The following is a 27,180-nucleotide window of genomic DNA, read 5'->3' as shown; positions in this document are numbered from 1 at the left end:
ATACAGATTGCTGCTTCGCCGGCATGTGGACATCAGGAGCTTGCAATAGTTCCTCATATTGACTGAATTGGCTTCAAATTATTGATTTTGCCGCATATGTTTGAAATGGTCGTGACGAAGCCGGTAAGCGTGCAGGGAGTGTCTGTTTAGCAACAGTGCAGAGATTAGCGTCAATTTCAAGTTTTTTTGTTCCTGAAATCTGTCACGACAGAAGAGTGCGAAAATGCAGCAGAAAGGCAGATAGATTAACCTGAAAAATATTCCGTTGGATACGCCGCACTGTGTAAAAAAGAAAGGGTATACAATCGATAAAAATCTGTGTTCTACATGACAAAAAAGAGAACCTTGAGAGAAAATTTGTTTAATTGCAAAAGAACGATCTCAGCCAATGTCAAAATCAATTTATTAGCTAATTTAAGTTAATTAGGAAAACACAGTGGAAATTTCAGCAAAGTCCTCGCTGCCACTGTATCGAATAATGTGTCATTGCTGAAATAACGTCTTAATTAAAACGTATACTACCTTTTCTAAAAGCATCGCTTAATTTTTCGCTGAAGTACTTGGTGTAGAAGCTTGATAACGCAAGTGGAATACCATTTACTCAACCTGTTTAACCACACTCATGATCTTTATGGCTATTAGTAGTATTGTTGTATATTTTGTACCTTTCAGAATGTTCGCGGGTTTGCTTGCGGCCTCACCGCGACCTCTTGTTCAGCATCACAACGACCACTGAGCCAGCGAAAAATGTGCCCTCGAGGTGTGCAAATATAATGAACATAGGACCGTAGAGAATCGAGAGAGAGAGAGAGAGCAAATGATAAAGGAAAGGTAGGGAAGTTAACCAGGACTGAGCCCGGTTGGCTACCCTACACTGAAGAAAGGGAAAAAGGGACGGAAAGAATCAAAGAAGAGAAAGAACTGCAAAGAGTAATAAGCTACTGGGAATGTACACGGAAACTTAGTACTGATACTATAAGAATGACTGGTATTTTGCGTGTGATCATGAAAGAAAGCTCAACTGAGAGAGAGAGAGAGAGCAAATGATAAATGAAAGGTAGGGAGGTTAACCAGGACTGAGCCCGGTTGGCTGCCCTACACTGGGGAAAGGGAAACGGGGACGGAAAGATTAAAGAAAGAAGAGAAAGTCCACCGGGGATATCGTTCAGTCACTCAGTCCGGATCACAGACGCTGACTCAATCCTGTATCTTTCAAATATCGCAGCAGCGCTTTTGTGGCCTTTTGTAGCTGCGATATGCGAGGCCATGGTCCCAAGATCTTGTTCAAGGTGAACGGTTTTCTATCTAACTGGTTGAGAGCTGTGCAGAGTTCTTGTCTTTCATTTTCAAATGATGGGCAGTAGCACAGTAGATGGTCTATAGTTTCTTCGACACCGCAGGCATTGCACTCGGCGCTATCAGCCATTCCAATTAAGAACGTATATGCATTCGTGAATGCGACGCCCAAGCGTAAGCGGCACAGCATTGTTTCCTCATTACGCGGAAGCCCTGGTAACAGCCGCAGTTGCATAGATGGATCGAGGGAATGCAATCGATGTTGAGTGAAATCAGGTGTGTGCCACTTCTCCAATGTCATACGGTGCGCTAGCTTGCCTAAGTGTTGGGCTGCGTCAGTCCGCGATAAAGGTATAGAAACAAGGGTTGCTCCTTCATGTGCTTTCTTAGCAGCTTCGTCAGCGACGTCGTTGCCGGAGATACCGCAATGGCCAGGCAGCCACTGAAACACGACGTCGTGTCCTTTCGCAATCATGTGATGGTGCATTTCTCGTATCTCCGATACGAGTTGTTCACAGGACCCGCGACGAAGAGATGACAGAAGACATTGTAAGGCCGCCTTTGAATCACAGAATATTGCCCACCGATTAGCCGGTTGGTTGTTAATATACTCTACGGCACCTCGGAGGGCAACAAGCTCCGAACCGGTCGATGTTGTCAAGTGAGAAATCTTGTATCGGATGCTTAGTGATCGTGATGGTATAACCACTGCCCCGGTGGAGCTGGTCTGGGTGGAAGAGCCATCCGTATATATGTGGACGCGGTCAAAGTAGAAAGTGTGCAAACAATCCAGAGCTGCTTGCTTCAAGGCCAAGGTAGGCAGGTCGGTCTTCTTTCTTATCCCTGGAACCGTAAGACGCACTTGAGGTTGTTTTAAACACCACAAAGCTGAGGTTGAACGCGCTGATGGTGTGAAGCCCGATGGTAGGGAGGCACGATGCTTGCTGACCTCGTTGGAGAAGGATGCCTGTGGTCGTCGTTCTGGCAGACAGGCAAGAAAGCTTGATTGAATCCGTGAAATATGACGAACATGGGCCCTAAGCGAGTCGGTGCTGATGTAAGTCGTGATCGGATGGTCTTGAGCCATTATAATGGTTCCTGCTGTTGAGGTGCTCCGCGGAAGGCCTAGGCAAACACGTAGTGCCTGTGCTTGCACGCTCTGAAGTTCTCGAAGATTTGACTTGCATGTTTTAGCAAGCACGGGAGAACTATAGCGTAGAAATCCGATAAAGAGTGCTCGATATAACTGTAGCATGGAGCCCACTGACGATCCCCATGTTTTGCCGGCGATGAACTTGAAGATGTGAACAATAGATGTGAGCCTCTTCTTCAAGTGGGCAACCTGAGGGCTCCAAGAGAGGTCCCGGTCTACAATGACACCCAAAAACCGATGATTTTTCTTGTAGCAGATAGGCTGGCCATTGATGTACACTGGATAACCAGACATCGCTTTTCGCGTAAAAGCGACTGACGCACATTTTTCTGTTGAGATGGTAAGCCCTTGTGTCCGAAGATAGTCAGATGCCTGTGTTGCTGCTTGCTGTAGCCTTGCGCGAACCTGCAGGCGAGTGACCGCTGATGTCCAGATGCAGATGTCGTCGGCGTATATTGAAACACTCACTGTTTCCGGTAGGGATTCAGCCAGCCCAAGAAGCGCGAGGTTGAAAAGAACAGGGCTTAGAACACCGCCTTGGGGAACGCCTCGGCATGTGTAGTGGTCGGTAGTCGGACCATCTTCCGTACGCACGAACAAGGACCTTTGTGTCAAGTAGTTTCTGATCCATCGATATACTCGCCCTCCTAGTTCAACTGTCAGAAGTGCGTCTAGAATGGTTTGATGGGAAACATTGTCGTAGGCGCCTTTCACGTCAAGAAAGAGTGCTGCTGATAATCGCTTCCGAGATTTTTGTTGTTCTACAGATGATACCAGATCGATGACACTATCAATCGATGAACGGCCTCGTCGAAATCCCGCCATTGAGTCAGGGTAAATTTTGTTGTGTTCAAGGTACCATTCGAGACGCATGAGGATCATACGTTCCATGAGTTTCCCGACGCAGCTGGCAAGTGCTATCGGCCGATACGATGCCAGTTCGAGCGGTGACTTTCCAGTTTTTAATAGCGGTACCAGGCGGCTTCGTTTCCATTCCTGTGGGACGACACCATCTCGCCATGAGCTGTTAAAAAGGCTGAGGAGTTCTCTTCGTGCTTCTTGACCTAGGTGGCGCAAAGCACTATATGTTATCCCATCGGGCCCTGGTGAAGATGAACACCTACAGAGCGCCATAGCAGCTTCTAACTCGTCCATAGAGAATGGAACGTCCATACTTGTATCTCGTGGACCGGGGATGTCACCTAAAGTCATGTCAAAGGCTAAATTTGTGCCGCCGGCGACTTTCGCACAAAAATCCTCTGCAACTTCTATCTCGCGGCGGTTTTCATAGAGAGCAAGGGCGTTGAAAGGGCGTCGTTGCTGGGGGCTTGAGCTAAGACCCCGTAGGGTACGCCACACACGGGATAATGGCTTGCGGGGGTCCAGTGACTCGCAAAAGCATTTCCATCTTTGATCCGCTAGCTTATCCATTCACCGCTTTATCTTCTTTTGCATACGTCGAGCTTCTCTAAGGTCAAGAATTGACTTCGTGCGCCTGTACCTCCTTTCAGCTCGGCGACGTAGTGCACGAAGCCTTTCCAACTCTATGTCATTCTCTGTACGCTTTGATGAATGTGTGAAGCAACGCGTGCAATCTTGCATTGCGTCAGCAATTATTTCTTCTAATTTGCGTGCAATACGTTTCTTGCATGAGTCTTCTACACGAGCTTGAAAGACTGACCAGTCATTTTGGCGAGATACAACCGGTAATGCGGCGTCTAATCCATCGATTCTCACATAGGTCGGAATGTGATCACTTCCATGGGTTTCAATATCGGTGAACCACTGCACGCTCGAAGTCAGGCAACGTGACACAAAAGTCAAGTCAAGGCAGCTGCTGTACGTCGTTCCTCGCAGAAATGTCGGGCTTCCGTCGTTTAGAAGACATAGGTTGTGGTCAGATGCAAAAGATATTAGTGACCTGCCCCTCGAGTTTATCCTGGAGCTTCCCCATATATGGTGGTGAGCGTTGAAATCCCCTGTTATTATCCAAGGACCGGGAGTAGCAGTCATGATATCTTCTAGTCTTTTGCTATCAAACTGACTGGTTGGGGATAGGTAGACGCCAATAAGAGTAAAAGACAGCCTCTTCTTTTTCACAGTAATACAGACATATTGGTTTCCTTCGTGTGGCGCTACGGGTTGGGAAAAATACGTAAGGTCTTTGCGGATGTAAACCAAAACCTTACTACTTCGGACACACGTGGTTGAAACAAAAGGTTCATACCCTGATAGTCTTATGGAGGCTGATAAGTTCGGTTCACAGATAACCAGTATAGGGAAGTGGTTGTCAAACACGAACTGCCGCAACTCCGAAATACGTGACCTCAAGCCTCTCGCATTCCATTGGAATATGGAGGCACTTCTGACATAATCCCGGAACGATCGCTGTTGTTGTCGATGAGCCGTGGTTCTGCTGTAGAAGCCCTCAAGCACTGGACTTCTGAAGGTTCTCAAGAACCGGATTGATGGCATCCAGCACTTGCAACGCACTTCGAGCTGTTGGTGTCTGTAGCTTGTCCAGGAGAACACGAATAGCGCTCATCAGAGAGCTTATCATGACAACAACTTGTTGATCCTGGTCTGACAATTTATCAGGAACAGATGAGGTATCCCTTGCTGTAGAGCTCTGATTTCGCTCAGTAGGGGCGTGTAGCCGCGGGAGCGCAGGCCAAGCGTCAGCAGCCGTGCTGTTCGATGCACCTGTGTCCTTTGAGCTGACTGCGTTTGGCCGGGGCGGAAGAGCGGGTAGTAATGTCCGCGGCTGGCGTTCTGCAGAGGCTTTGGAGGTTCTTGATCGACGTCGGCGACGTGATCGTCGTCGCTTAATAGATGCTGCTGCTTCTCGGTGAGACGAGTGGTCTCTAACCATTTTTTTCAATATTGCCATTTCCTTTCGTATCAAAGGGCATTCCTTCGAGGATGCATCGTGAGGGCCGCTACAGTTTGTGCACTTCAGCACATTGGCCTTGCACGTGTTAGTGGTGTGGGGCCCAGTGCAGCGAGAACAGACGGTAGTGTTCTTGCACACACTACTCACGTGTCCAAACTTCATGCATTTCCAACACTGCAGCGGTTTTGGTATAAATGGGCGAACTGCGTGTCGAAAGTGGCCCACTTTTACATGCGATGGGAGGGATTCGCCCTTAAATATGATCTTCACACACCGTAACGTGCCGAGACGAAACGCGTTTGTGATGACGGTGGTTTCGGTAGCCGGCTTGATTAAGATCGACAGATCGGAGTCGACAATGGTCTCGTCAACATCGTAAATTACGCCAGTACTGACTTGTTTGCCCAGCGGAATATGAGGGCGGACTTTCATCCCGTCAAGTTCCGTGACATTGCGCGAAGAATCCAACGCAGCTGCGTGTTCTACGTCAATCGCAAGGACGTTCTTACGGGTGTTCACTCTGATGTCTTTGATTTCATTCGGAACTAGCGCCTCTAGATGTGAAAGCTCAACTGAACTTGTGCTCTGGTCTGGTGGCTGTGTGACGACTCGGTGCGTGAGCGTGATTATTTTTGAACTGTTTGAACAAAGTGGCGTTTCAACTAGGGCGAATAAGAAAGTCCTTGGCCCCATTTTTTTTAGCCAAATTGCGGCTGTAAATGCGAAGTCGACATATCCGTTCCTAGCGGTGGTCCTTTCTTGGGACGGCCCGGCCTTATCAGTGGATAGCTCCGCGGCGCGGCGCTGCTGTACATTGTTGAAGATCGCGGTTGTGCTTCATACGTCCACGGCGTACGAGCAAGGAAGTGTGTTCCGTTTTCTATGGAGCAAGGGACGAACACTCATCGAAATTCACAGGAAGGAAGGAAGGAAGGAAGGAAGGAAGGAAGGAAGGAAGGAAGGAAGGAAGGAAGGAAGAAAAAAGTGGAGAAGGAAAGGCAGGGAGGTTAACAAGTTTAGCTCAACCGGTTTGCTACCCTACACATGGGAGCGGGATGAGGGGGGTGAAAGATGGGGAGGAGAGAGAGAAAGAGCACATAGCACAGCACACACATCGTCAGTTACAGTCCGTCACTATTGCGCGGTACGTGACATCACTGTCACAGCCGCTTGTCCAAGCCCGTCTCTTTCAAAAACCGAAGTAGTCCCTTCGTCGCCTTCAGCTGCGATGTCTTCTGTCAGCGACATGTGAAAATCGTTTCAATTGATAATGGTCTATTGTAAAGGTGCGCTAGAACGGACGCCGGGAACTGTCTCTGACGATTATATTCAGGACAGTCGCACAGAATGTGTTCTAGCGTCTCCTCGCAGACAGGCATTGCAGAGAGCATTGTCGGCCATTCCAATGCGAACTGAATAAGATTTCGTGAATGCCACCCCTAGCCATAAGCGATAAAGCAGAGTGGCCTCTCTTCGGCGGAGTCCAGTTGGCATACAGAGATGCATCAAAGAGGGAAGGTGGTATTGACGATTGCTCCGGTTGGTCTGGCTGCTTGGTGTGCACTATAGAGAGAGCGTGATCTCCTGTGCAAGCACTTGAAGTCTGCTGGCTGCGTCGGAAATTCACAGGGATATGCATCCAACGTATGCGAAAAGGTGTCTCGCTTTGAGAAGTGTGAGGTGGTGGTGTTGTGAGTTCGCAAAAGGCCGTGAAGTCTTGCATGACAATGAGCGTTTGGGGGAGGCCGCGTGCGTCGCTGACTGACGACAACATTTGCCGCGAGGATGAACTGGTAAAAGCGGGTGGGCGTTAATGCCGACAGTTATTGTTCCACACTGTCACGTCTGCCGGCTGTCATCAGGCGAAAACGCCGAGGGAATCTCGATGTGGACAACACGGTTATCCTCCACGACAGTGCAAGGCCACATGTGGCAATCAGAACCGCCGACAAGCTCGGGTCATTTCACTGGGAGAGTCTGGACCACCCACAATACAGTCCGGACCTCGTCCCTAGTGATTTGGACGTTTTAGGTCCGCTGAAGAAGTTCCCGGCCGGACCGCGATCCACGTGTAACGATGAAGTCAAGACAGCAGTCCGACAGTGCTTCCACAGTCAGCCGGACGAACTCACATTTAGTGCTGCGATGGGACAAATGTCCGAACCGGTGTGGGGAATATGTGGAAAAATAGTGTAATGTACGCAGAACAGTACGTTATATTTGCAACTACCTGTATGCACCTTATTTTGGCTAACAAAATTATAGAGGCAAGGACCTTCTGATTTGCCCTCGTATATCGCTATAATTGTCTATTCTGTGCTGAATGTCTTTCTAATAATGACACATCCAAGCGAACGAGTTGACCGTGCGTGTAAGACGCACTGTAATGTTCGGGGTAGGGCATGAAATAGATGGTAGCTGGCCCATGCCGTCGTCCAACTTATCCACGCTGAGGACGTTGTTGAAGGGAGAGAATTGTTCTCATCGAGAACGAGGAATATGGGTTTATTTAGATTATTTACATGAGAACGTTACAGTTCATCAGTCTAACATGACTGAAAGAGAAATGCACCCTAAGGAGCCGCCAACGGCTCCTTAAATAATGTATGTCCTCCCTAGATCCATAGGTGAGGGAAAACGGCCGTTCAACCTGCTACCAATTCGGAGCGTTCAAAGTCATCGTACCCACCCCGCCATTCAGGGGGAGGGTTCACACACTCACTTCCGCACATGTTTCACTGACCACACCAAATTGAGGGGGTTTTCGCAGACAGGGGTCTTGCCCCGAGCAAGCGCCTCTTCATCCCAGTGTTGACTCCGCAGATAATGACCGCCATGTCTGACCATGACTTCTAAGCCCTTTGAGACGGCCGCACGACATTTTCTCCCAGGATTTCCACCACTTCTAACAAGCCGTGACGGTGACGGCGAATCCACCAACAATACTTGGTCCGCCGACCGCGTTTAGTCATAGCGGCGCCAAAGGGGTACTGATGCGGCACATCGTCGCCCCTAGAATACGAGTCACCGCCGCAGGTGGGGAAGGGTTCCACGGTCGCTTCTCGGAAGCCCGCCACCTCCGCAGCTTCAGCTGGCTGGGAAATTTTTGTGGGCCGGTTCCCTTGCTGGCGATTCGTAACAGCACCTACACATCCGTAAATGTTTGTGGCCCTTAATTGTTACATAGTATAACAAAGAAAGGACAACCCACCCACCTCACACACACTCACACACACACACACACACACACACAGACACACACACACACACACACACACACACACACACACACACACACACACACACACACACACACATGTGGAAGAAGAAATAGGAGCAGCGTCGGCAGAATTCTGCGTAAGCACCCTGCAACAATGTTTTGCAATATTTTGACAAGTTGCAATCAAGACACAGGATGAACCACTTATTCGTTAACATGCTGGTGCATTTCGAAGGAGACGGAAAGAAAACGAAAGAAAAGAGCCGTGCACCGTACTTTGGTTGCACGTTCTTTCTAACTTTCTAATAATTTATAGTTCTAAATTTTTAACTCATCGTCAGCAATTTACCGTTTTGAACAATTTTACATCCCTCCTCACCTACGTAACTTCCGGCGTACCGCAGGGCAGCGTATTATGACCTTTGCTTTTTCTAATTTACATCAACGAGCTGCCATACAACATCTCCTCTTGCACGCGAATTTTTGTCGATAACTGTATAATATACCGACGAATTACCAGCTTTGAGGACCACCTTATTCTTCAAGGTGACCGTCATCGCATTAGCGACCGGTGCAACACCGGGCAAATGACACTCAATTCATCTAAATGCAAAGTGATGACTTGCAAACGCAGACACTTTAAATCGAGTTTTTTCCTATTATATAATTACGGATCCAGTATAGGAAGCTTCACTGTACAAATATCTAGGCGTTAATCTCGCATCAGATCTTTCCTGGGCCTCTCATATAACAACCATATGCGCTAATGCTTCAACAAGACTAGGGTACATTCGTCGCAACCTACGTAAATTCCCGTCTAACATCCGAAAATTAGCCGTCCGGACTTTCGTCCGTCCGCAGCTCAAGTTCGCATCCCCGATATCATCTCCTTATCATTAATATTTAATCTTCATGTCAGAAGCCATACAAAACCGAGCTAATCAATTCATTTCCCGCAATTACGATAGGCAGTCAAACGTAACTCGAATCAAACTTGATCTTTCACTTCCTGCACTAAGTAGTCGTCGTGACGTGGCATTGCTGTCCTTGTTCCATTAATATGTTCATCAATTGAAGTCATCGTCTTTGCTTCTGGAACATGCAAGTTGTATATCACGATGACTGAATAACGAGTTAAGTTTAAATCTCATCTACGGAAGCACGGATGCATTTAATCTGTCAGCTTTGCCACGAGCCATCCGTTTACGGAATTCCTTTCTCGAGAGAACTGTCACGCAAACGGACAGAGATAAATTTACGCAACTCCTGAACATGCAGTTTCTGTCCTAAAAATGTGTCATACTCTGTATACCGGGTGTAGCGTCAAGCAGATATTTTTCCTCTTTCATGTGTTAAATTACACATTTTTATTATGTGCGCGAGCAATGTGCGTGGTATATATAAAGTTTATCAGACGTTTTGTACGTTCTCCCAAAATGTAATTTCTGTTTATCCGATTATTGTTAGTATTGATTTTGTATCTCCTTTTCATGCTTTAAACTACACTTGTTTTACCCGATGTTTGATTATGTCTGCGAGCAATGTGGGTTATCCAATTTATCCAATGTTTGTTTACTACCGCAGTTATGCAGTTGTGACCCTGTTTTGCAGCGATTATTTCCACTCATCTCGGCGGTATTCTCGTGTGCAACTTTCATGCAGCAATGCCCCCCTTACTCAATGCTCCTCGTGGGGCCTGTAAGGTATCTCGAAAAAATATATATATAAAGAACCCTGCATGGTGCAAATTACTCATTTGCCTTTCGCCATGGAACCTCTGGTATCAGCTGCTATGGGTCATCAAACACAATAATTTATTTAACCTTACTGATATTTCCCGCGCTCAACACTGCTAACACGCAAATTGATGGATTCACTGGGCATATCAACCCGTCAACGAACAAGGTGCATCAGGTATGTACATTTTGCTTCTTGCATCAGTTTTATCCTGGCAGCGTTCGTGACCGCGGTGGTGCTGGCGACTGCTCTGGATGTAATCAATCGACAAGATCTCATCCTCGTCGACCAAGCGCAGGCAGACGCAGATGCTGGTAAGGGCAATCCACAACAAGTTCCGCGCAGGCAAAATAGCAGCACTTAAAATGACGGGCCTCGCCAAGAAGCGAACATATTTAAAACGAAGCCAAAGAAACGTTCCTGTCGAGTTCCCTGACCTTCAGCTTAAGAGGCGTGTACCATTTTCATTCTCTGGCACGTGTCACAAGATGTGTTTTCCTGTTCTTGTTTATGCTTGTTGTCATTCTCCTTCTCCTATTCGCCTTTATTTATAGCTAAAAGTTCATGTTTCTTTGTTAACGACGTGTTCTAAGCAGATCTAAGCTACCCTTTCCTTTCATCCTTGTGTGTCAAGGACCGTGTCATCTTGTAGAGTTCTTTCTCTTTCTTTTAACCAGCAATCAGAAGTCGAAGGCACCCGGCAGTGCTATCTTACCTCACAGTGTTACGCAAAGTAGGTCTGAGCAAATTGAAACTTTGTGGCAGGCAGAACAGTGTCGCTCGTACATTTATCAAGCCGAAAAGTTGCAAAACTTTGTCACTGGACTGACTGATTCGCTTCTCCATCCCTTTTGCTCCCCCCCCCCCCCCCTACGCGCGCACGTAAAAAAACACACGACGCGGTCTTCCATGCGTTGGCAGCAGGGAGCCGCATTCTGGCGCGATTCCAGACACTGTCCTTGCTTCGGACTGCGCGTTCCACGTTCCGCATGGAAGGCGGCGCTAGCGGCGGAAAAGGGGAAAGACTCGACATCTTCAACGGTCTACGCGTCATCGGCCTGGTCTGGGTGATCACCATTCACACGCACATCTACATGGACGAAGCGCTCATGGGTGAGACAAGAAACAAATGCGCTTTCGTTGGTATCGCGCGTACTGTCGAGTGCACCGAAATATTTCCGAAAAATAAATGAACAATAGACATCACCCACAACAATTCTTTCTTTGAAAACATGTTGAGGCTGGACGATTTAAGCTCCAGGCATATAGAAATGTGGTGGAGCGAAGCTGATTAAAGGCAGGTAAATGTTATATGAAGAGGTGCACTTCGCAAGATTGTCCTGGCTAGTTAGTTTAGTTATTTAGTCAGGTTAAGTAAAGCGACTTTCATCACATTTCATCGTGCTGCAAGCATGAAAGCGGGCTCAAAGATTGAGCAATGACATGTCATTATCTAACTGACACCATTGCAGTAAGAGTCTGAGAAGGACAAGGCCACCTTTCGGAGCTGTATTCGACATTGCCTATAGTTTCAGAATTCTTTGCAGCGTAGGGCACATCAAGCGAATAAAACTGCACAACAATGGGCCATTTGGTAAAAAGGGACTCATGTAGAACTCAGAGAGAGTCATCTTTCATAACGAACAACATGCATCATTCATACTTGGTACGATGGTGAGCCGGTTGCTAGAAGGCATGGCCAATATTACGGAGGGCAGTAGACGCTTTTTGCGAATGATATCTTTATTACATGACTACAAATATATCGAACCTTGAAGTGGCGCCCACTATTTTACGCGCACACAAATACATAATACATTACAGGTAAGCATGATGTGACCAACACGAACACTGGGTGAGGGCACAGAGACATACAGTAAGAGACACATCGCTCCAGCATATTTCCGTGATTGTTACATCTAATTGCGTAGTAAAAACACGACCAGCTTATCTGGCCCCACAGTTGCTAACCATTTCTATCCTAACCTTATGTTATGCCCTTCACAATATGCAACTCTCCCAGGAAGTAATTGAACTTCGCACATATCTCTTCAACTACAGAAAATTTATTTACGGAAAAGCAGACGGAAAGCAGATAGGCTTGCTTGGGGAAAGTTACTCTGACCTGCAAGGCTGCGCTAAGTGATTGCGGAATGATGGCAAGAAATGACGACGATGAAGGGAAGGAAGTTCGTCCATAAATGCACCCAGCCGTGTGGAATTCTTAAAGCTGACTGTTTAACAACAGAAGTCAGATACGTCGATAGGAATTCAATGGAAATGATAGTGTAACAATAATTTTCAGCTGTGTTGTCACTTTTAACAGTTAAAATAGCGATAACAGCAGACTGTGAAACAAAGAGAACACATCCTGATTAGTCATTCACGTCCCTGTATTAAAGCGAACATTTCTTGGCTAACACCTCCCACTCCCGGACAGTGGCTTCTGCTGCTGTCTTGCACAATAGCTCACACTTTTTAAAAAATAATAATTACGTGCCCGATGGTGGGCTCGAACCTTGTCCCCAAGCACAGCAGCCCTAACTATTAAGCCACAATCGCACGTGTACTTCAGTCATGCCAACACCAAAATACTCTTTGATATTATCAAAGTGTGTGTCAGATTGCGCAGCATGGGTGTGCAAGAGCACACGCGTACGCCTGCGCCAATTTCCTCTACGTCAAAGACGCAGCAATGAAGTGGTGGAGCTGAAACAGTCTTTATTTTAAAAATCGCATACTGGCCTCTGGACCTATATGTCGGTCTCACTTCTCCGATATCAGGGAACCCAGACAAGAATCAATGATTAGGAGAGGAGTTAATGGGCAAATTTATTAAGCGCTTCACGATTGCTTCGCTTCACGTAAATTCCTAGATCTGCGTTGGATCTGCATAACTTTTCCCTTGGTTTATTGCAGACAATAACGACGAAGTATACGAAATGTCGAGAACATTGGCGCGGCAATTCATTGTTAACGCTACTATGAGCGTTGCAATTTTCACGACAATCAGGTAAGTCATAGCAAATGGTATGCTTTTTTCTGTTGAAACTTCGTCTTACCTTCGTCTAGCAGACGATTATTCATCATCATTGTTTTCCTCCTCACGAGCTCCGCTCACTCGAGGACATTAAGGCAATTTTATTTCGCTGTTCTATTAAAAAAAAAAAGAACATGCGCAGCTTGCACTAGTGGTGCAGGACTGGAGTCAATAGCGGAGATCGTGATCACCAAGCGTTTACGTGGTGTACCTAAGTTGTTTGTGGGTTTTGCGAGGTTACGCGAGGTTTTACTAAGTTGTTGGTAGGCTTGGATAAGTCGTTTCTAGGTTTTGCGCGGTTATGGTAGGCTTGGCTAAGTTGTTTCTAGGTTTTGCGAGGTCATGCTAGGTTTTGCTAAGTTGTCCCGGCGGGCTTGACGCTGGAAGTTTTCGAGTTAATTACGACAACGTGGTAGCCAGCGGACCATGAGGTCCACCACATTTTATTTTTACTTTTTTTCTCACTTTGAACTCCGTCTTGGCGGCAAGGCTTGATCAGACTATGTTGTCTAGAAGAATCCGGCAAAAGTGTAGTTTGTGTTCTGGGTCAGAGTTCGTATAGTTGGGTGTTTGAAACGTTAGAACTTCAGTACACTGAACTCACTGTCTTTCACAAGGATTTTGAAGCTAATAAGACCTAACAATAATGGTTACATGCTGTTTCCGGCACTTTTTCTCCGGTTTAACTTACATTTGCTGGCAGAAATCATCTGATGTGTGGACTTTTCTTTATTAGTTATGAAGTTATAGTTATTTAGTCCCCACTATTAACTTTTAATTAAGCGTATTTGAGAAATCTTGCAGTTCGTGAGGGACGGTGATGTGCTTTTCACAATCGCCCTTCCCTCTGTCGTAGACGTTGACTTTGTCCTGTATTTTGCATAGTCTAATAAAAGGCTTATGTGAGAGCTAATGCCAAGGTTTCATTTCAGTGAAAGTGACAACACTTCACATGATTGACGTAGTAGTTCTGCGGAAACACGCAAGGTGCAGAGAAATAATGAATAAAGGGAAAATCAGACATCCACCCGTTTGTAGGAATTGCTACAAAGGAAACCCATACGGCTTCCTCGAAAGAAAAGCCTCATAGTTGAAGAAAAATTCGTCCTGGTCCGGGACTCGAACCCGGGACCACCGCCTTTCCGGGGCAGACGCTCTTGAGGCTTTTCTTTCGAGGAACCCGTATGGGTTTCCTTTGTAGCAATTGCTCCAAACGGGTGGATGTCTGATTTTCCCTTTATTCAAACACTTCACATGTACATATATTGCCCCTCATGCTCATATCAAACTTTCTTCACAAATTTTGACAACGACCAATGTATATCTTTTGGTATTTACAGTGGATTCATGCAATGGATGACAGTTTCAAAGCGATCAAACGAAGAGCATGGCAAGGCTAGTTGCTTCGCGATGGTACTTCACAGGTACCTCAGGTAAGCGGACACCTTCCTGAGGAGAAAAGTGGCGATGTTCAGACTTAAGCGGAGTTAAACTGCACCTGCGTGATGGCTTGTTCCTCCCTTCAGAGTGAGACCAAGGAAGAAACTAGCGGGGGTGTCCACTAAAAACACTGAATTGCCATCATGTATACGAACTACTTAGAAGGAATACAATAGAAGAAGCTGTTCGTCAGCGAGGTGGTTGAACTTCACGCTTATTGTTTTTCTTCTTGTGTATGTGTCTATCGCTTAGAGATGCGATCCCTGTCTTAAAAAGACATACAATGAGCGTTACATATTTGCAGTAAACGTGACTTAGATTATCGACACCTAACAAGAAAGATGTTCAGGGGAAGATGGGGACCTGAAATGATCAACAATGGATGAGTAGACAGGGCGTCGCATTAGCCAACGTTTCGGCGAGGCGACTTGCATTTGTCAGCGCCCTGTCGAAAAGAACTCCACTTGTAGCGTTGGCTGAAATGGCAACCTTTGACCACTATCCATCGCTTAGATCATTTATAAAACACAACGCATTTAACTTCAGTGCACGCCTTCATACCCTGGACCCTAATTTACAGCTCCGTATTCCTCCCGACCTTCCACGACGTATATGCTCCCTTCAAGTCCATCTATGACTTGGAGTAGCATTTTCAAATGCGTACACTTTTCTTATCGGAGTGGCTAACAGCCTACTTTGTGACTTCTGCGGTTGCAACGAAACAATCGCACACTTTTGTGAGTGCCCTCGTTTCAACCTGCAAAGAGCAGCCCTCTTACCCACCCTAGAACAACTGGACAAGCGGCCACTAACAGAAAACATCCTTGGAAATTAGCCTACGCGAACATCAGCGCGATCCGCTATGAAGGCGCTGCCGCGCTACTTAAGAGATAAATTGGCGACAAATTGTGACTGTGTGTGACCTAGGATGGGATGGTGAAACTGCGTAACGCTAGGAACGCCTTCGCAGACTGCGTGATAGTGCCCACAGAAACAGTTCTGTATCGTGTGTGTGTATGTGTGTGTTTGTGTATGTCATTTTTTTCTTTTTCTTTTTCTCATCTATCGCATCCCTTTACCCCTCCCCCAGTACAGGGTAGCCAACCGGAGATAATATCTGGTTAACCTCCCTGTCTTTCCTTTGCCTTTCTTTCTCTCTATCTTCGACTGCAGCTTTAGGACACCGTGAAAAGGCGAATGTCGCAATATCTCCCAACGGATATTTTGATAGAACGTTGCAAAACTAAGCAATGCGCCCGATGCCCGAAGCTAGATAGCAGATTACTGTTATCCTTATTTCTGTGACATTTCTCGATTTTAATGTGCTACATTCAAACACGAACGTGTGACAGAAGCGCGCTCGGTTTTTTGTTTCTTTTTTTTTTTTTTGTAGATCAGGTGGTGTAATACCCGCCGTGGTTGCTCAGTGGCTATGGTGTTGGGCTGCTGAGCACGAGGTCGCGGGATCGTATCCCGGCCGCGACGGCCACATATCGATGGGGGCGAGATGCGAAAACATTCGTGTACTTAGATTTAGGTGCCTGTTAAAGAACCCCAGGTGGTCTAAATTTCCGGAGCTATGCACTACGGCGTGCCTCATAATCAGAAAGTGGTTTTGGCACGTTAAACCCCATCATTAAACTTTTTTAAGGTGGTGTAATGCATTACGGGACTTGCGCTTTTCTATTCTTTCGTATCACATTATTTCTTGATACTCTGTTTACAATGCTGTACCAACCAACCCAGTGTTCTACTCTGCTGAGCTGTATTTCGGTCCTATGCCTGCCCTCGTCCCCTAGAACCATGATATGTTCGGTACATTAATTAATTAGGGCGACTTTACGAATATACGTGATAAATTCTTGAAAGCATGATTTACCTTCTGCTCGTGCCTGTCGTCCACGGCTTTCAGTTTGGGGGCGAATAATTAACCCGCAGGTTGTTCCCGCTTGTGTGTCTGACGGCGTGCTTCCACCACTTAGTGCCAGTTTCGGGGTATGGTCCCCTCTGGGCCACCTTCGGAGAACTGCGCAAACGGGCCTTTCCTGACCACTGGCCATATTACATCACCGGAATGCTCAACCTGCTCGATTTTGAAAACATAGTGAGTAGCCCTGATGATGATTGATGATGATGACGATTTATTGGCATCCCCTTTGAAGCGGGGCGGTGACAAATAGTCACTTAGCTTGCTTGATTTAATCAGGTATATTGTACATGTATTTCATTCTAGCATTTTTGTATACATCTTCATAAGCATCTTTTTTATAACGCTATACTCTTCTCCGGTCAACCGATAAGTCGGGCCCTCAGTTTGAAAATGATGAAGCTATATAAAGCAAACAAGATTCACAGGCATTATGCCCATGTGGACATTCCTTCGAGCCAACAGAATACGCTGCTGATAAAGCTGGACTTGCTGCCTGCATTGCAACATGTAATTTAATATTTGCAGCACGTAACTCTTATGTTCTCACGATGAGGCATCCATCCCATCATGCTAAATCATTCGTTTCACAATAAATAAAGGCAACAGTAAACGTATGATTAAGAACTTCCCTTCGTTGTCGGTTAAAACAGGCTTTAAATAAGGAAGAAGAATCGTGCAAAGATTCCTGGTTCTGCAGGGGAATTATTTGGAATCTTTGCACGATTCTTCTTCCTTATTTAAAGCCTGTTTTAACCGACAACGAAGGGAAGTTCTTAATCATACGTTTACTGTTGCCTTTATTTATTGTGAAAGATTCCTGGTTCTGCAGGGGAATTATTTGGGCCAAGGAAGACGACGAAGTGTCTTCTTGACAGAACGCTTGTTTCTGTGCTCTCTGCATGTTTGGTGAACTCTTTGCCTTTCGGGGTGCCTCACCTCCCCGTCTTGCGACCATGGACGCGGAGCATGCCACAGGCCCGCCTGGCCAGAAGTCATCACGGCTGTCAACCGCAAGGAAGCGAGTTGGCTCCCCCAGCGACACCGAGGACACCGAGCTGTACTCTATGTCGGAAGACGACTCATCCGACGACGGCTTCATACCCGTCCGGAGTAAGAGGGTGAAGAGAAAGATCGCCAACACAGCGCCGTCAGCTCCTGCGAGCACTACGACTATGAAGTCACGGCCTGCGCGCTGGCCACACGTCATCATCTTTATGCCGGAAGAACCGTCAAGACACCTACGGTTGCTGAACAGGCAAGCCCTATCCATTTTTCTGGAACGGGCGGTGCCGGATCAAATTAAAGACATCAGAATAAACCCACGCAAGAATATACTCGCCATAGACGTGTACAACGCGAGTGCGCTTGGAACACTTCAAGAAATCACGGAGCTTGGCGGCATCAAAATGCGCCCCTTCATCCCGATCGACGACACATCGATAGCCGGTGTAATTTACGACATTGACATTGCCATTCCCAATGAAGATTTACCTAGCCTCATAAAGCCGGCAAACGAGGGCACGATCATTACGCAAGTGCGCCGTCTTGGGAATACGCGCTGCGTAAAAGTAATCTTCAAGGGGGATTGCATACCCTCCCACGTTAAAGTCGCACATTTTCGACATCCAGTTCGACCATTCATCCAGAAGCCGCTTCAATGCCATCAGTGCTTCAGGCTAGGACACGTAAAGGGCGTGTGTCCCAACTCGCTTCTGTGTCCCCGTTGCGCTGAACCTCATGCAGAAGTGACCTGCGGTGCCACAGTTCTGAAGTGCGCCAACTGTAGCGGCCCTCACGCAGCCTCGTCGAAAGACTGTCCCCGCATCAAGAGGGAGCGCGCGGTTCTGAAGCAAATGGCCAGAGACAATTCGGCCCACAGGGAGGCAGCCGAAGTAGTCCGGCGTCGGCGTCGACGTCGGCACCGTCGTACGCCTTCAAAGAAGGCGCATGAGCGAAGCGACAGTACCCGCTCCACTACGGTACCACCTAGTCGCGACGCGAAAGGGCCCACCACTTCCACGAGGGCATCAGATAACTCTCTTTCTTTAGAGGAATGGCCTACGCTACCGAGCCGCTTCCTTGCTAAGGAACCTCAGAAGGTCACGGCGCCACCGGAGCCTTCTCCGGCCAATGATGAGTCACCTAAAACAGATCAAGTCATCTCGGTGCTACGTTCCCTCATGGAGGCCATCCGAACGATTTTAGTTGAGATGGGGACACCGTCTGCTCGAAGAGCACTTAAAGTGCTGGACGCCTTAAGCCCAGTACTTGAATCCCTCAACTAGAAAGATGGCTACCCATACCCCATCCTTCCGAAAAGAAGTCAAGGCAGCGTCCGTCATGCAGTGGAACGCCAGAGGGCTAAAATCACGAATTTCAGATTTCCGTCAGTATGTGTACACCAATGTGTTTCCACTCATCGTCATTTGTGAGCCCAACTTGTCGAAGCCAATCAGACTGTCAGGGTACGAATGTTTCATGTCATCAACAAATAGTGCATGCAGCAAAATCATCATTTTTGTTCGTCGGGAACTCACCTACGTTTTGCAACCGATTGCGCCCCACGACGACAATCAGTATATATGCGTCACAGTTAAAAAGAACAAACTCTTGTTTACTCTCATAGGCGTGTATATATCGCCTTCCAACAATTTCGACACTAAAAGATTAGCGGATATCTTGAGTGTTTGCCCCGCCCCATGGGTCATCATAGGAGATTTCAATGCACACCATCCAGCATGGGGAAGTACAAAGACAAATGCAAGAGGACGAAGATTATCAAGCATCGCCTACAACTATGGCCTTACTCTCTTGAACGATGGTAGCCCCACCTTTCTTCGAGGCGTGACATACGGCAGCTGCCTCGACCTTGCTTTTGTCTCCAACTCTCTCGCCAGATATGTGAAGTGGTTTCCAGATATTGAGACACATGGGAGTGATCACATTCGCACCTATCTGAACATCAAAGGCTTGTCGTCTAGATCTGGCCCACGGAATACCATTCGGACGATTCAATGGGCCAACTTCAAATCTGATATGGAAGATGCCTGCAGCGAGGGCCCACCCTCTGGGTTAGAACAAACAATTAAAAATACGATGCGGAACGCCACTCGCATACTGACGATCTCTCACACGCGAAACGACTTCGACATAGAATTAGAGCGACTTCGCGCACTTCGTCGCCGGGCGGAACGTCGATATCGGCGTACGAGATCAATCCATGACCTTAGGGCAGCCAGGAGGATACAAAAGAAGATTCAGCGTCGAATGGATAGAATAGCGTCGGAACGTTGGGCAACGTTTTGCCAGACACTCGACCCCCGCAAGCCGCTGTCTCACATTTGGAAAACGGTGCAAGGTCTGCGTTGCCTTCCGGAACAGCGTTTTCCATTCAAGGCGCTCGCGCTTTTCCAAAGGCGGCAAGACATCGATGTCGCAGAAGACATTTGTGCGCGAATGGCAGACCAAGCGACACGTCCAGATCCTCCAGCCCGAGATGATGTCCCCCATTCCCGAGATTGCCGCATGGACCTTCCTTTTACAATGGAAGAGCTCGAGGCGGCACTAGCTCTCTGCAGGCGCTCATCATCTCCGGGTCCAGATGGTATATCATACCGAGCCTTGTGCTATCTAGGAGAATCCGCACGGATAGCACTATTGAGTCTCTACAACACCTCATGGCAGGAGGGAAATGTTTCTGACGAATGGAAAGTGAGCCGCCTGGTGCCAATCTTGAAGCAGGGCAAATCCCCGCTAGAGCTCACCTCTTACCGCCCGATAGCGTTGGCCAGCTGTGTAGGAAAGATAATGGAACGGATGATCCTTGGCCGCCTGGATTGGTACCTTGAACACTACAAGATTTATCCGAGTTCCATGGCTGGTTTCCGACGTGACCGCTCTTCCATCGACAATGTAGTTGATCTCGTTTCATATGTCCAGCACGAAAGGTCCCGTAAACGTTTATCTGCCGCTTTATTCTTAGATGTGAAAGGGGCATACGATAACGTATTACATGAGGCTATTCTCGACGCTCTTGTGACGGTTGGCCTAGGTGGTCGAGTATTTTTATGGATTGCAAGTTACCTATCTGCAAGATCATTCTATGTATTAACTGACGATGGCCCAACTACGCGACGCTATACCAGCAAGGGCGTTCCTCAAGGCGGTGCTCTCAGCCCGACGCTATTCAACTTCGCTCTTATTGGGCTTGCTGAACACTTGCCAACTACCACCAAAATTTCAGTATACGCAGATAACATCTGTCTCTGGACTTCGGCAGTCACACGTCCTCAGATACCTGCACGGCTTCAGAGAGCGGCTACTTTGACAGCGAGCTACTTGTGTGAACAAGGTCTCAGCATATCGCCAGAAACATGCGCCCTAGTGGCGTTTACTCGCAAACCAATGACGCCTTATGTCATCTCAATCAATGGGCGGACCATTTCCTATGTCAGAACCTACAGATTTCTTGGCGTAATTATCGACCGAGACCTCTGTTGGAGCCCGCACGTGGCTTACATGAAACGACGCCTAACATCAACCTCCCAGTTGTTTATATACCTGACAGGAAAGACGTGGGGGATGTCAGTAGACGCAATGCTGAGACTCTACAGAGCTCTCTTTCTCGGTTTTTTAAGATACAGTCTACCTGTACTGAACAACACCTGCAAGACAAATATTCGTGTTCTGCAAGCAGCGCAAGCTCAAGCACTCAGAGTTTGTCTTGGTTTGCCGAGATGCACGTCAACTGAGGCAACTATTGCGATTGCTCGGGACCATCCAATGCAGACTCACATCACGGTGGAAACCCTGAGAACGCATATCAGACATTTGGCACGGGCCCCCTATCACCACCTTGCAACACTACCTTCAGACAGGCACCAAGCATCATTCTCAAAAACTATCGTCAAGTACAACGACAAACTTCCCTCGGGCTTCACGGCTGCATCTAAACCATCGATACCCCCTTGGTGCCTTGTCAGCCCCACAGTCCATCTCAGCGTACCAGGAATCGGGAAAAAGTCTGAGCTGTCGTCGCCTGTGCTGAAACAACTGTCTCTGCTTCTTCTGCACGAGAGGTACGCAGACAGTGCACATATTTATACTGACGGTTCCACAAACATCCAGTGTTCGTCCGGTGCTGTAGTCGTCCCAGAAAGAGGTATTACCATCAGCTTTAGGACTGACCACCCAACGACATCTACATCTGCGGAACTAGCTGCTCTTCGAGCTGCACTTTGTTTTGTCAATCGGGAACCACCTCGACAATGGTCAATTTTCAGCGACTCAAAGGCAGCCCTACAATCTGTACTATCAGCTCTGCGTCGCGGGCCATTCGAACAGCTCGTATTCGATATTAGATGCCTACTCCATACATCACATGAGAAAGGACATCACGTGACGTTTCAGTGGCTGCCAAGTCACTGCGGCGTCATCGGAAATGAAGACGCCGATAAAGCCGCTCGGACAGCCCTTGAAGACACACAGGAAGAGGCCATACCACTTTCACGGTCCGACGCAGCCAGCAGACTTCAGGTGCTTGCTCGGGAGATCACGCTCTCTCTATGGTGCACACCAAGCAGCCAGACCAACCGCAGCAATCATCAACACGACCTGCCCTCCTTGATGCATCTGTGTATGCCAACTGGACTCCGCCGAAGTGAGGCCACCCTGCTTTATCGCTTATGGCTAGGGGCGGCCTTCACGAAATCTTACTCGTTTCGCATTGGAATGGCCGACAACGCTCTCTGCAATGCCTGTCTTTGCGAGGAGACACTGGAACACATTCTGTGCGACTGTCCTGAATATAATGTTCAGAGACAGTCCATGGCGTCCGTTCTAGCGCACCTTGACAATAGACCATTGTCAGTTGCAACCATTTTCACATATCGCCGACTGAAGACATCGCAGCTGAAGGCGACGAAGGGACTGCTTCGGTTTATGAAGGATACGGGCTTGGACAAGCGGCTGTGACAGTGATGTCGCGTACCGCACAAGAGTGACAGACTGTAACCAACGATGTGTGTGCCGTGTTATGTGCCCTCTATCTCTTCTCCCCATCTTTCAGCCCCCCCATCCCGCTCCCATGTGTAGGGTAGCAAACCGGTTAGGCTAAACTGGTTAACCTCCCTGCCTTCCTTCTCCACTTTTTCCTTCCTTCCTTGGGCCAAGATTTGATTGCCGCTGAAGGTATTTATTCAATGCACCTGACATTCTTGGAGTACGCTTACTTAGAAAAAAAGGAAACAGAAAGACGTTATGTGTCGGTTGTAGACAAGATGCAGTGAGAGGAACGGTCTAATTACATGAATATTCCATCGCATCGCCTGGCTAAACTTACAGCGCAAGGAGCACACATCTTTTTTCTGCTGTAACGACGTCATTAAAACATCGATCTTTCAACCTCTCCAGAATTCTTGCTTCGTAAATCTAAAGGAAATGCATGCTGATTACCGGTTAGCCGGGAAACATTAGCGGAAACATCTTTCGCCAATTCGTACTTCCAAATAGCTCGAGCAGGGCTTCACATTACTTTACATGCTGGGCACTTTCCCTCCCTCTTACATATTCATACATTGTAGTCCTATTTATATCGCATAAAATATTATTATCATTCGGTCTTAACTCTCGGCTTGAACCCTGGCAAGATGAAGGAGGGGACCCGCCCAGATTGAAGGTAGCCATAAGAAATTCATCAGAAAGCACGGGTAATTCCGAGCGCTATCTGTCATCGAGTAAGCAGCGACATGTGACACCAGAGGACACCAGGCATACTGGGTCGGTAATGAAGAAACATACTGAACACTGGTCTTCCGTCTACAAACTTGCCTCGGTGCGACAGATAGCAGGTGCCGTCTTGAATCCTTTACAGCGGTCAGATGAGCCAAAGCAACCTCTGTTCGATAGCAGACCGTTAGCTGAACACACAAATCCTGTCCTCCTCTGTCTCGCCGTTCTCTCACGCTTTTCTTTCCATCGGCCAGGCCTTGCGTTTTATTAATGGCGCACTATGGCATCCTCGCGGCAAAACAACCGACGGTTACCATTAATACGGATCATTCTTGCTGGGCCTGCAAGCCACAGCCGCAGCGCGTCCTTCGAGTCACTACAATGGCACAGCCCTGCGCCGGCCTTCAGATGAATGCACGCAGAAGCTTACGTGGCAACGTCGGAGAACCGACGCGGTCATTTTTCTTTGAGAGAGAAAGCGTCTCCGGCCAGCGAGTCTGCAATACGTTTCAGAAACAGCCGGAATGTCGCCTCTAGGGAGTGAGATAACTGGAACAGCTGTTTTCCGCCTAATGGTAGATTTCAATAATAGAAGAAAGCGTGGTGGGTTATCAGTAATCTGAAAACTTTGTGGAACAAGGTACATAGTCAGGGAACTTGAATATGCTTTGTCTCGGGAAGGGAAAAGCGCGGTCCCAGAAAAGACAAACGATCTTTGGGTGTAAGAGTTTTGTGACTAAGCATGCGGGATCATGCGTAGCCTATTCCATCGACATCCCCTCCTCTGCGTATGTATTGCAATAGAAGCTTTGGGAAAGGGTGCGCAATTTCATAAGGACAGAGAAGTTCAAACTTAGCGGGAACCACTTGAAATATGCATAAAGCCACGCTATACCACGTAATCACGCTACCGATAACATCGTCACGGCGTTCCTTGTTCCCGTATTGCAGTGCAGTCCTCAGCACTGGTATACAGCACTGGACTTTCAAGTTTTCATGCTCATGCTCTACTTCACACGGAGACTAAAAAGGCAAGCACTTTCTATTTCTTTTTTTCTTTCAAATACCACAATAAAAACTATGCTCAGACAATTGCTCTCACACAGTAATGTCGGCTGCCTTTTAAACGATATCTCATAGCAACAGAACAGGATAACATGTTCCAATAAACAATACATTTAGTCAAAATTATCGAGAATTCGTTCTTCCACCTTCGCCAGCGTTCGTTGCATTGAATTGATTCACGCTTGATTTAAGATCTAAAGGCCTACAGCTTGTTCAAGCACAGGTTTAACGAACGAACTAGTGCGGTTACAGTATCACAGCATTGCTGCCACGCGTAGGAACTCTCCTTGTTCACCATACAGGGTGTTTCAGCGAACACTTTCAATTTTGTTTTTGTTTTTTGATTGCCTTTGACAGTCAGAACAATTCTAGTCAATGAGCTGCTCTACTCGAAGAGGCGGACATTCTTGCACAAAATTTTGAATTGCATAATCGACGCATTAACAAACCTTTACTAATTAAATTTTTAACTAAGTACCTATTGGTAAATATAGCACTTTACAAGTTCTAGCGGGTGAGACTGCAAGACATATCCACTTGAAGATAATTTACGAGATATGCGCCGTCAAACTGCGGGAAAAATGCACTGTCGTTTCACTTGCTTTCTTAACAAAACGTTGTTTTATGAATTGAAACACAAAAGTAACTAGAAAGTAAATGGATTTCTCCGCAATGTTCGGGACTGGTGTCATCCTGAGAATTTATTCCAAGTAGATCCGCCTTGCGAACTCCCCGGCTGGAATTTATAAATTACAATACGTGACACAAGGTAATTAGTAAAAAACTTATTTATTGAATTTTTGTTAGCTTATCGATTATGCATTTGAATTTCTTTGTGCAAGTATTGCACACCTCTTTGAGTAGACCAGGTCACGGAATAGAATTGTGCTATCTGCCACAAGCAATCTAAAAAAAAATTAGAAGTGTTCGCTGAAAGAGTCGGTATTCCACTGTGCTCATTGTATTTGAAGCCATGGTAGTACGTGCAGTAGCATGCACCTGCACATGAAATTACGAGATCATTCCGTCTGGCTTATCTATTTAGACACAAATTAACTGCATGAGATATTATCATGTTTTCGATTTTATGCTCCTAGACAAAGAATGTAACTAAATTATGCCCTTTCTTGCGTAAAATCGTCTATACTGTGCAGGATTGCAAAACTTCCGTTGCTACATCGGTTATCAGCGCAATGAAGCGGAGCGTTTCTGTTAAAATTGAAGTCCAATCACTGGAACCATATCCCCAAAACTCAATCGCGAAAAGTTCAGGCACAGTTTAATTGTCTGTTTCAGTAAGTACGCCGAGCGAATAATCAATGATAGCTAAAGCATTGGAGAAAAGGCCGTAAAAAGGCTGTACGTAATCTGGGAGGAGCAATGCGAAAAAAAAAAATACATGCTCGATCATTCTTGAAGCCGCTATCCCAATCTACTAACAACGAAATAACGAACGAAATCATTCTAATGAACAGGAAAAGAAAATGAAGGCAAACTATAAAGGACGAGTGTAGATGTCGTGTGCTAACGAAGAAACGACGATGCGCGTAAAGTCTACAACATTCCCGGCAAAACTGCCGAAAGCCACAGTAGTCGCTGCTCGGATGCGGAACCGGAGCAAAGTTTTATAATCGATGCCGAAAGAGCTTGATCTGTAATATTGGGATCTTGTAAGCACCAGATATCTGTTTAATGTTTCCTTTAACGTTACATTTATTCCTTCGTGCTAGAGGATTCATTGTATTCGTTAACGAGCAAGGAACGCCGAGTCATCTCACGAAATGTATTTTACAACAAAGATGAATAGTAACCGCGAATAATGGACTAAATGTCTACTTTCATCACTTTTGCTTCCCTTCAGGACTGGCAGCAAACGGCCGCTTCTTATTATCATGGCGCTATCGATGTTGTTCACCTACGTCCAGAACCACATGCTGGAACTTACTCCCGGACTTCTGTACTACACTCCTCTGGGAAGGTGACAGTGAACCGAATAAGGTCTTATGAATTGTTTTGTGTGACACGTTAATCATGATGTCGAAAGATGCACGTTACTGGCCACTCGAGGCACTTTGTGTTATTCGCGGGCTTCTTTCACGCTTGGAAAAGCACTTTTATGTATCGAGCAACAGAAAGCTGTATCGGGAGCATTTCATGTTACCCTACAATTTTTTCATTCACACTTTTTATCTAATTGAAACATTTTAGAGAAATTGAATAATTAATTTCTAATTAGGTGGAATGTAAAAAAAGAGAATCTGAGTATCTCCAAGCGACGGCAAACAGCATTAACTGGTTCCTGTCCAGCTACATGGCTTTGCATGTTTCCAATGTTTGGCTCAAGTTACGTGGGACACTCTATATATATATATATATATATATATATATATATATATATATATATATATATATATATATATATAATGCGGAGCGGAGACGTAATGCGTAATGCGTAATATAATGCGTAATGCGGAGACGAGCTCGAGAAACCACACAGACGGGCCAGGTCAAACATTTCTTCTTGTCTTCTGCAGGCACAGCTATGCCGGTTTCGTGTATTACATGCCATACACCCACATTCCGAGCTACTGCATCGGAATTCTTGCCGGCTACTACTACACGAAACATTCTTCACGAAGGCTGTCCAAGGCAAGCACAGAGATACATAGTTGGCTAT

At 46.7% G+C, this 27,180-nt stretch overlaps 2 protein-coding genes across 5 annotated transcripts in view; one reads left to right on the top strand and one right to left on the bottom strand.

The window, feature by feature from the left end:
* Dgk (diacyl glycerol kinase 1) overlaps window positions 1-27,180 on the bottom strand; it is a 563,049-nt gene that overhangs the window by 202,737 nt on the left and 333,132 nt on the right. The window lies entirely within an intron of this gene.
* LOC126532238 (uncharacterized) lies at window positions 10,406-24,882 on the top strand. Its single transcript, XM_055070585.1, has 7 exons — window positions 10,406-10,613; window positions 11,221-11,412; window positions 13,219-13,312; window positions 14,680-14,772; window positions 16,718-16,883; window positions 24,390-24,469; window positions 24,861-24,882. Exons 1-7 carry the CDS (start codon window positions 10,430-10,432, stop codon window positions 24,880-24,882), a joined length of 831 nt encoding a protein of 276 aa, XP_054926560.1. The 5' UTR covers window positions 10,406-10,429.

The sequence above is a fragment of the Dermacentor andersoni genome, chromosome 5 (genome assembly GCF_023375885.2).
Source record: "Dermacentor andersoni chromosome 5, qqDerAnde1_hic_scaffold, whole genome shotgun sequence".
NCBI lineage: Eukaryota > Metazoa > Arthropoda > Arachnida > Ixodida > Ixodidae > Dermacentor > Dermacentor andersoni.
Note: the sequence above shows the minus strand (reverse complement) of the source record. Positions and strands in the feature narration are given on the sequence as shown.

Bases quoted from the DNA above. Each gene is read 5' to 3' on its own strand.
- LOC126532238 (XM_055070585.1), top strand. From the start codon at position 10,430: ATGGATTCACTGGGCATATCAACCCGTCAACGAACAAGGTGCATCAGG. The intron at 10,614-11,220 runs GTAAGGGCAATC...ATGCGTTGGCAG, and splicing joins GCAGGCAGACGCAGATGCTG to CAGGGAGCCGCATTCTGGCG. The intron at 13,313-14,679 runs GTAAGTCATAGC...TGGTATTTACAG, and splicing joins GCAATTTTCACGACAATCAG to TGGATTCATGCAATGGATGA.